Here is a 9,971-nt window from a genome sequence, read left to right on the forward strand (position 1 = left end):
AATAATAAATCAACAATGTGTCATGGATTGTTGCTTTGCATTGGTTAAAAAGATTCATGGATCAATAATGGGTTTTAATTCTAGCGTTGATTTTGTTATAGAACACCAGATTTATATAAATTAACCTTTGATTTCACTTCTTTTAAGAATAGTATTGGAATCTCTAAATATGTAATTAATTAAAGATTACCCTATTTTTACTAATATTAATTTCTTATTTGCACATAATAATCAAAATCATGAATCATAATAATCTTATTTTCAGCTTGAAATTGATAGAAAAAAAATATATTAATAGATGTATGGGATTAATAACTACATGTCTGTTTGATTCTTACTCGCAGGTGCACTTGTCTAGCTGAGATCTGTTTGCTTAAAGCTATATTCTATTTACCCAACTTTCCTTGTAAGTATTTTGTTTAGTAACTCTGTTTCTTTTTCTTTGTTTCCCATCAACCGTTTTTCATTTTTTTTCTTTATATCCAGTATTCATAAATATCTGACAAGAAATAGACAATGGCTCAAGAATTAGCTATGGCTGTTGGCACTGAAGTTGTAAAAGAGGCTACATCAGATATATATGGTTTGCTTAAACAGCAGATCTCTTATGTGTTCAAGTACCAGAACTACATCAACGGCCTCAAGAATCAAGTTCAAGAGGTCAGATATAAAAGAGAAATGGTGCAGAGACCTGTAGAGTCTGCTGAAAGACGAGGGGAAGAGATTTATGAAGTTGTTACAAAATGGTTGAGTGACGTGGATGAGTTCACTGAAGGGGTAGCAAAATCCATCATTGAGGATGAAGATAAAGCTTACAAGGGCTGTTGTTTCAAACTGGGGTCATGTCCTAATTTGATTCAACGTTACAGGCTTGGCAAAAAAGCAATGAAGGCCAAAATGGATGGCACCGATCTCTGTGGAAAGGGGGACTTCAGTAGTGTTTCCTACCTTCCTCCTCTACAGAAGACAAAATCCATGTATGTTGGAAGCTACGAGGCCTTTGATTCTAGAAAGCAAGTTTTGCAGGAAATTATCAACACATTGAAGGATGCTAATGTTAACATGATTGGGGTGTACGGGATGGGAGGTGTGGGCAAAACCACACTGGTGAAACAAGTAGCTTGGCTGACCAAAGAAAACAAGTTATTTGATGAGGTGGCTGTGGCTGAGGTAACACAAAACCCAGACTACAAAAAAATTCAAGAACAAATTGCTTTTGATTTAGGCCTGGAATTTGGGCAGGAGAGTGAATATCAGAGAGCTGGTTTACAACGAAATAGGATAAAGAAGGAGAAGAATGTACTTGTAATATTCGATAATATTTGGACGAAAGTCGACTTAGATGCAATTGGAATTCCTTTCAGGGGAGCTGAGAAACAAGGAAAAGATGACAAGATAAGGCGATGCACGGTATTGCTAACTTCTAGAAATCTGGATGTATTATACAAAGATATGAACACTCAGAAGAACATCTCTATTCGTCCTTTATCTTTTGGAGACTCATGGAATTTGTTTCGAAAGATGGTGGGTGATTCTGCAGAAAGCCCTGATTTTCATCCTGTAGCAATTCAGATAGTTACAAAATGTGCAGGTCTACCGGTTGCAATTTCAACAATTGCAAATGCATTGAAAAATGAGAGTCTTCACGCTTGGAAAGACGTCTCTGCTCAACTAAACAGGTCCAATCCAAGATGCATTCTAGATATGGATGAAACTTTGTACTCTACTATAGAACTAAGTTACAATTTTTTGAAAAATGAGGAAGCAAAAACACTGTTTCTTCTTTGTGCTCTAAAAGATGCAGGCAATAATATGTTCATTGATGACTTATTGAAATATACTGTGGGTTGGAGTTTGTTTCGAGATGTTTATACATTGGAAGAAGGAAGGAATAGATTGCATAGGTTGATAGATCATCTGAAAGCTTCTTGTTTATTGTTGGATGACGATGACGACGCAGTTAAAATGCATGACATTATTCATGCTGTTGCTATATTGATTGCAGCAACAGATAAGTTAATGTTTAATATTCAAAATGTCAATACCTTGAAGGAAGTACTGGAGAAGAAAAAAGATTCAACTGCTATAGTTGTGCCGTCTGGAGATATTTATGATGAGCTTCCCGAAAAGTTGGATTGTCCAAAACTCAAGTTCTTTTTTCTAGATATGAATAACAAAAATCTACAAATCCCATATGTCTTTTTCGAAGGAATGAAAGAAATCAAAGTTTTAGATTTGACTAGAATGCATCTCTTGTCATTACCTTCATCACTTGATTGCCTAAAGAACATTCGAACATTGTGTTTGGATGGGTGCCAGCTAGAAGATGTAGCAATAGTTGGAGAACTAAAGACATTAGAGATCCTTAGCTTTCTGCGATCTGATATCGAGCAGTTGCCTGGAGAAATCAGACAGTTGACTCAGTTGAAGTTGTTAGATTTGAGCCATTGTTTAAACCTTAGACAAATTGCACCAAATGTCATCTCCTGCTTGTCTCAATTAGAAGAGCTATATATGGGCAATAGCTTTGTTCAATGGGAGGTTGAAGGAGTCGATAATCAAGGACGAAGAAATGCTAGTCTTGGAGAGTTAAAACGATTGTCTAACCTAACAGCTTTACATCTTCATATTCAGGATGCTGGAGTTATGCCACGAGACTTGTTCTTTAAGAAGTTGAAAAGTTATAAGATATTTATAGGAGATAAATGGAAGTGGTCCCATAAATATGACCTTTCAACTTCAAGAATGCTCAAACTTAGGATCAACAATAGTACTTGTTTGGGGCCTGGGATTAAAGCTTTGTTGAAGATGACTGAAGATCTTTCTCTAGAGGAAATGAATGGTGTTAGAAATGTTCTTTATGAACTCGATATGGATGGTTTTCCACATTTGAAGCATCTGCTTGTAAAAGATTGTCTCGAGCTTTTATATATCATTAAGTCAGGTGCTTGGAATCTAGCCTTTCCCAAATTGGAGTCCTTGATCCTTCGTAATTTAATTAATTTGGAGAAGATATGTCATGGCCAACTCAATGCAAGGTCGTTCAGCAAATTAAGGATGATGAAAATAGAAAAATGTGATAGATTGGAGTATCTCTTTGTATCCTCCATGGCAAAAAACCTTACTCAGCTACAAGAAATTGAAGTGATTGATTGTAAGAACCTAAAAGAGATTTTTGGTGAAGAAAGTAAAGACCATGGTGATGAAATTGAAACAAATGATAAGATTGACTTCAATCAGTTGTGTTCTCTAACACTACAATGTCTACCACAATTCATAAAGATTGGTTCTGACATGAGGGTATGTTTTGTATTTTTCATCTTTTATTTTATTTTGATGTAAAAAGGAGTTTTCTTATTAGTTTATAAGTTATGTTTACGAACAAGGTTTTTTCCACAGGTCGTCTTTCCAAGATTGGAGAACTTGAAACTGTGCTCAATTAATATTGAGAATACATGGCTTGATCAACCTTTGGCAATGTCTTCTTATAGTCAATGCTTAAAAAGCTTAACCGTGGAGGAGTGTAATGGCTTGAAATTTTTGTTTTCATCCTCTATGGTCAAAAGTCTTAACCAACTCCATAAACTTGTGATTGGCAATTGTAAGTCAATGGAAGTAATAATCGACTCAAAAGGGGAAGAAGGAGAAGAAAGGATAATTGATATGAGCTTTCCTAAACTATTCTACCTGAAGCTTGAAGTTCTGCCAAAACTTGTGACTTTTGGCACTGGGAATTCAATCAAATTCCCATCTTTAAATGAACTTCATATTGATGGTTGCTCTAATTTGAAGACATTCTTCTGCAAATCTTTTTATCCAGGCACGATGAGAGAAGAACCTAAAGAAGAACTGAACTTGGAGAACTACTTTATTGATATAAACCCTTTTTTTGATGAAAAGGTGATCTATCTTTATACTAAAAATTTATGTTGCCTATTGCTTTCAAAATGTTTTTTTTTTTTTTTTTTCGATTTTGACAGCAGATCAACCTTACACAATATTTGGACATCTTTCTCATCCTAAGATTGTGGGTCTTTTATACAAAAGTATTGACATCATGGATTGTTTGCTACAGGTTTTTTTTCCAAGCTTGGAGGTGATGGTACTATTACACTTGGATAACTTGCAATTGATATGGCACAACCAACAACTCCATGTGGAATCCTTTTGCAAACTAAAAGAAGTAAGAGTCAAATTCTGTGAAAAGTTAAAGACTATTGTTCCATCTAATTCTCACAGACTTCTCACCTTTCAGAATCTGAAAGAGTTACCCATTAAAATTTGTTGGAGTATGAAAAGTCTCTTTCCAGTTACTATAGCTACTGGTCTCGTGCAACTTAATGACCTTCGCTTAATCTCCTGTGGGTTGGAGAAAATTGTTTCCGAGGAGGAAGTTAATGGGGCCCCTAGATTTTTGTTTCCACAATTAACGTACATCCAGCTTGATAATTTACCGGAACTCAAATGTTTCTACTCAGGGTTGCATACAATAGATTGGCCGATGCTAAATGGTTTGGCTGTGTATGGTTGCAAGAAAATAAAAACATATGGTTCAGAATTTCCTAGCTTCCAAAGGAACGATGATGGGAAAAGCCAACCTGCCATTTTTCTGTTAGAAAAGGTATTATGATTTAAGTTTCATCCATACTCACTAAAAAAGGCAACATGTTTATGATTATTCAAATTAATCTGATCATCGCTTATTCTGATTATATATGTGCACAAATACTATGGGATGGCCAATTTTCCATTTTACGAAGTATAACATAAATTTTTTTATTTGGTTTCGCATTTTTTTAGTATGATATGGTACAACAAATGAAAATTAAGATTTAGTACTGGGGATGTTCTTTTATATTGTAAATGACTGAACAAAAAATTGAAGAAGATCTCAATCATTGAGCTGTAACAGAAAAACAAAAAAATTCTTAACTGCCGTTGATTTTGCTGGGAAGTAAATCAACTTGCTCAACAAGTTGACCAACTTGCATAACAACCTTCAACAACTTGATCAACTTGCCTAACTACCTTATGCCACTTGACTTGCAACTTGATTTTGGGAGGGAAACATAACAAACTTTTGCAGTTTTAGTTCGTTAGAAAGTACCAGTCATTAGCAGTCCAAAATCTAGCATTTCTTTGTTGTTTGAGTACAGGTTGCATTCTCAATAATGATACTGATTGCTTCTTAAGTATATAACTTGTGACACCCGTACCATATATATGAAAAAATCGTAGCATTTTTTTGTGTATATCAGTGAACTTGTTGATGAGTGAATGCTAACACCTACTTATTTGCTTGTTCATCAATTCTCAGGTCATACCAAATTTGGAAGCATTGGGTTTAGATGCACATGACTTCAAATTGACATTCCTCCACTGTGATCTAGCTGAGAGCTTTGGCAAGCTAAAAAAACTTGGGCTGGGTAACTTTGATGATGAATCTGTTGCTTCTCTGTTTGGTTTCCTTCAAAGGTTAAATTGTTTGGAATCACTTTTGTTTTGTGGTAATAGTTTCAAAGAGCTATTCCCCTATGAACAAGGACATATATGGAAACAAGATTTACGAGGGGACACATTTCTTCAAAATCTTCAAACTCTAGAAGTAGATGGATGCCATTGTTTGACAATTTTGATGCCATCCGCGATGTCTTTCAAAAATCTTACAACTCTAGACACTAGGAGTTGCGATGGACTAGTCAACGTACTTGCATGCTCAGCAGCCAAAACTCTTGTCAATCTCACAACAATGAGAATAAGAGACTACAAGTTAGTGACAGAGGTAATAGCAAACGAGGGAGACAGAGAAGAAGAGATTGTTTTTGGCCAATTGAAAGTTTTGGAGCTTTACCGTTTATCAAGCCTCACATTCTTCTGCTCCGCCAATTATTCCTTCAGGTTCCCTTGTTTGGAGCAAGTTATTGTCAGTCAATGCCCAAAATTAAAGATCTTCTCTCAAGGAGTCTTAAGCACACCTTTGCTAAAGAGAGTACAATTGATGAGAAAAGATGACCCAAGATATTTTTGGAAGGAGGACCTCAACTCTGCTATCCAGCAAATGTTTATACACATGGTACTCACTTATTCACAAAATTTTTCTATTTCCCTTTTCTGTCATAACTATCAATAGATCTTATATATTCATGGATATATGGTGATGATTTTAACTCAGTACTTTTTTATCTTCTTATTATATATTCAAGTATTGCCTATTTTCTTTGCTTCTTGTCTAGTAAGGAGCAGCCGTAGATTACAAATCGTTCCATAGTATTCATTCATGTCTAAGTTTTGGGTGGTTTATTAATGAAGGTACTAATTAAAACTATAAAAATTCAAAAGTTTTGTCACATTTATGTACTAATAGAAATACGTTTTTTTTTTTTTAGTTAAATCTTTTTGTTCAAAGATATGTTGATATACTCCTTTTTCTTTTATACTTTTAATGACATTAACAAAATTCTTAAATTACACGTTGAAGACCATCCACATAAAAGGTTTTATATTAGTAATTTGGGAAAGAAATATTTCTTACAGGAATGTGAAAATTGTTGAATAGGAGTTAAAACATCATTGTCAATCTTCAATGAATTATTATTCTTAAGCTTTATTGCTTTAGCTACTTGTTTATGTTTTGGCCGCTCAAAAATATAAATCCCAATAGTACCATGTTTTAATTAATCCAAAATTTTGGGTTTCATAGGTTGGTTTCCGTGACTTTGAACATTTGACACTCTCTCAATTCCCGAACATGAAAGAAAAAATATGGAATGGTCAGATACCAATCGACTTATTTTGGAAAGTAAAGTCATTAGTAGTGGATAAGTTTTCAGATATGTCAAGTGCTATTCCATCCAATGTGTTATGCCACTTCAAAAATCTGGAAATGTTGGATGTAAGAAGTTGTGAGTCACTAGAACAAGTGTTTGATTTGGAAAGGCTAGATGCTAATGGACTTGCATTGGAGGAAAATCGTCAAGAAATTTTGGGCTTAAACAAACTGAAATCATTGAAAATTGACAATTGCAACAGCTTGAGATATGTATTTACACCATCTATACTGTTGGGTCTTGTTCAACTCCAAGAGATAGAAGTGAAGAATTGTGCTTTGATAGAAGAAATCATCAAAAAGGATGGGCAAAAGGATGCAGTGAGTGATAAAATTATAATCCCTCAATTAAACTCTGTTATGCTTGAGTCATTGCCTAACTTGACAAGCTTCTATTCGGAAAATGATATTTTGGAATGTCCCCCCTTGGAAACTATTATCATTAAGGACTGTCCAAAGATACATATGGAGGAGTTTTGTATCTATCTTGCATCTCTTTTCACCGTAAAGGTAAGTCTGTTTCAATTCTTTATACACGATGATAAGTTTTATCAAAGAAATTCACATATTTTTAAAACAAAATGAAGTTTTGTTTGTAAAACAAACATTTTATATGCTTGCAGGTTGTATTACCCAGCTTGGAAGCATCTTCTTGCTTCCAGAATTTAACAATCTTGGTCATCGATGGCTTTGATCATTTAAAATATTTATTTCCATCTTCTATGGTCAAAAGTCTTTTTAGACTGAAGGAGCTTGAGATATCTAATTGTAAGTTTATGGAAAGAGTAATAGATGAAGATGAAGATGAAGAAAGATCAAGTACGATGTTGTTTCTTAAATTATACGAGCTGAAGCTTAGAGATCTTCCAAAACTCACAACATTCTGCAACTCCACTGCAAATTTTGTTGAAATGTCCTCCTTATTCAGATTGTGGATTGAAAATTGCCCTGTTGTTCAAGCATTCATCTCCAATTCTACATGTGGTGGGATGACATCATCAAGCAAAGAAAATGCAGAAATGAGTGCAAAGGAGAACTATACTCGCATGCAATCTCTTTTTGATAAAAAGGTAATCCGTCCCCTTACTTTGTTTTCAATTTTTCTCTTTCCTATCTATTTTATCTAGATTCAAGTTAATCTATTTTCTCATTTTTAATCACAGCTAATTCATATGTTTATGATTTACTAATAAGTGATGGTTATGCCGTAATTGTAATTGTAAATGAATTCTTCAGGTAAGATTCCCCAGTTTGGAGATATTGTCAATCGATTATGCTGATGAATTGGTGAAGATCTGGGACGATCAGCTCTCTTCAGATTCCTTCTACAAATTAAATCGTGTGTCCGTATGCTTTTGTAGAAGACTTGTAAGTGTTTTTCCATCTAATATGCTTGGAAGACACAAGAAACTAGAGTGGTTGCAAGTACGAAATTGTGATTCAGTTGAAGAGATATTTGAAGTGCTTGAGAAAAGGTCTAGTGAGGTGGAGGAAATTGTTGATAACGAGGAAGCAGCCCCTAGGTTTGTGTTCTCTAAGTTAACTAGGCTGTATCTACATATGCTACCTAGTCTCAAAAGTTTATACCCAAAAGTACATATTTCTGAATGGCCAAATTTAAAGAAGTTGAAGGCACATGGATGTGTTAATATGGAGATATTTGCTTCAGAATTTTTGAGCATTCGAGGGACTCATGGAGAAAGTCAACAACCACTATTCTTGGTTTACAAGGTATGAGGCACAATACTCAAATAAATCATGTCTACAACTCTTAAGTAAAGGCATTCTAACAAATTTTCTTAATTTTGCCTCTCTTTTTTATTTATTTTATTTAATAAGATTATGTTAAACATATTTATTATTAGCTATGTTTGAATTTTACTTGAAATGTGTAGTATTATTCATAATTGAAATAATTTTTCTTACTGGAAAACTTTATCATCATTATCATTATTGATAAAAATAAGTCCCCATATATCTCTAATCTCACCATATTTAGTGCTACCCACCTATACTAATCACCTCTTCTTTTTGGTTTCAACACTTTCTTTTGTGATTGACTGCTTTCCCAGGATGCATTCCCTCGCTTGGAAGAGCTAGAGTTAACTGAAATGCCCAGGTTGCTACATCTATGGATAGGAGATTCTCAGCCTAGCAATGCTTTTAAAAATCTGAAGACTTTGAAAGTATCTGGATGTGGCAGTTTAGAAAATTCATGGTCAACAACAGTGTCTTTCCAGAATTTGGAGAATTTGCAAGTTTCAAAGTGTGATGGATTGAGATATTTATTGACCCCTTTAAAAGCTAAAACTCTTGATCAACTTACAAGAATGAATGTATCTGATTGCAAAATGATGGAGGAAATTATAACACATTTGGGGGATGAAGTACTGCAGGATCCAATTGTTTTCAACAGATTGGACTGTTTGGAACTTCACTGTTTGTCAAGCCTTAAAAGCTTTTGTTGTGGGGATTATACTCTTGAATTCCCACGCTTGAAAAAAGTAATTGTCAGACAATGCTTGAAGATGGAGACTTTTTGTCATGGAGTTATAACCACACCAAAGCTACAAAAACTACAATTGACAGAAGGAGAGGATGAAGTAGAAGAATGTTGGGAAGGCAACCTTAATTCCACCGTACAACATTTGTTCAAAAATATGGTATATTATTGACTCACCAAAATGCCCCATGCATTTCTAATGTTTGATGAATTGAATTGGTTGAATTCATGTTTTCTTTTATTTTCTAAATTCAATGAGATATGCCTTGTGATTACAGAATGTGCGGAGTTCCAAAGAAGATTAAGGTCACTCCTTTTAATAGTTTGTGATGCATCACAGCTCCATTTCCTCTAGGTGAAGAGGAACTTTCTTACTGCCATCTTAACTGATTATTTTTGTATTTGGTTGGAGGTGGAGCGCCCTTTGTTTATTCATTTGTGCTGTTGTTTCACTTGTTGTACTTGTTTTATGTATTCCAATTTCTCCAAGTTGCCAAACACTTTGGGCAAACAAGACGATACATTTTCACCACCTAAAATATGTTGTCTTTTAAATTTTGTGTTGATGCATTATTTGCACTATCAACATTGAGTTTTTCAGCTCTGTTTTTTAAATTACCATTTTGAGTACATAATAAAAGG

General features: G+C 34.4%; 2 protein-coding genes across 2 annotated transcripts; both read left to right on the plus strand.

Moving 5' to 3' along the window:
- The first annotated feature begins 516 nt into the window (after window positions 1-516).
- Window positions 517-3,148, plus strand: LOC116112526 (disease resistance protein At4g27190-like). Its single transcript, XM_031398656.1, has 2 exons — window positions 517-2,944; window positions 3,084-3,148. Exons 1-2 carry the CDS (start codon window positions 517-519, stop codon window positions 3,146-3,148), a joined length of 2,493 nt encoding a protein of 830 aa, XP_031254516.1.
- A 4,454-nt stretch (window positions 3,149-7,602) lies between these two features.
- On the plus strand, window positions 7,603-9,634 carry LOC116112527. The gene is made up of 4 exons (XM_031398657.1): window positions 7,603-7,896; window positions 8,063-8,557; window positions 8,899-9,489; window positions 9,608-9,634. The coding sequence occupies exons 1-4, from the start codon at window positions 7,603-7,605 to the stop codon at window positions 9,632-9,634; spliced, it is 1,407 nt and encodes a 468-aa protein (XP_031254517.1).
- Window positions 9,635-9,971: the final 337 nt, after the last annotated feature.

The sequence above is a fragment of the Pistacia vera genome, unplaced genomic scaffold (genome assembly GCF_008641045.1).
Source record: "Pistacia vera cultivar Batoury unplaced genomic scaffold, PisVer_v2 Contig663, whole genome shotgun sequence".
In the NCBI taxonomy this organism is placed as follows: domain Eukaryota; kingdom Viridiplantae; phylum Streptophyta; class Magnoliopsida; order Sapindales; family Anacardiaceae; genus Pistacia; species Pistacia vera.

Bases quoted from the DNA above. Each gene is read 5' to 3' on its own strand.
- LOC116112526 (XM_031398656.1), top strand. From the start codon at position 517: ATGGCTCAAGAATTAGCTATGGCTGTTGGCACTGAAGTTGTAAAAGAG. The intron at 2,945-3,083 runs GTGCTTGGAATC...AAAATGTGATAG, and splicing joins TTTATATATCATTAAGTCAG to ATTGGAGTATCTCTTTGTAT.
- LOC116112527 (XM_031398657.1), top strand. From the start codon at position 7,603: ATGGAAAGAGTAATAGATGAAGATGAAGATGAAGAAAGATCAAGTACG. The intron at 8,558-8,898 runs GTATGAGGCACA...CTGCTTTCCCAG, and splicing joins CACTATTCTTGGTTTACAAG to GATGCATTCCCTCGCTTGGA. The intron at 9,490-9,607 runs GTATATTATTGA...TTGTGATTACAG, and splicing joins AACATTTGTTCAAAAATATG to AATGTGCGGAGTTCCAAAGA.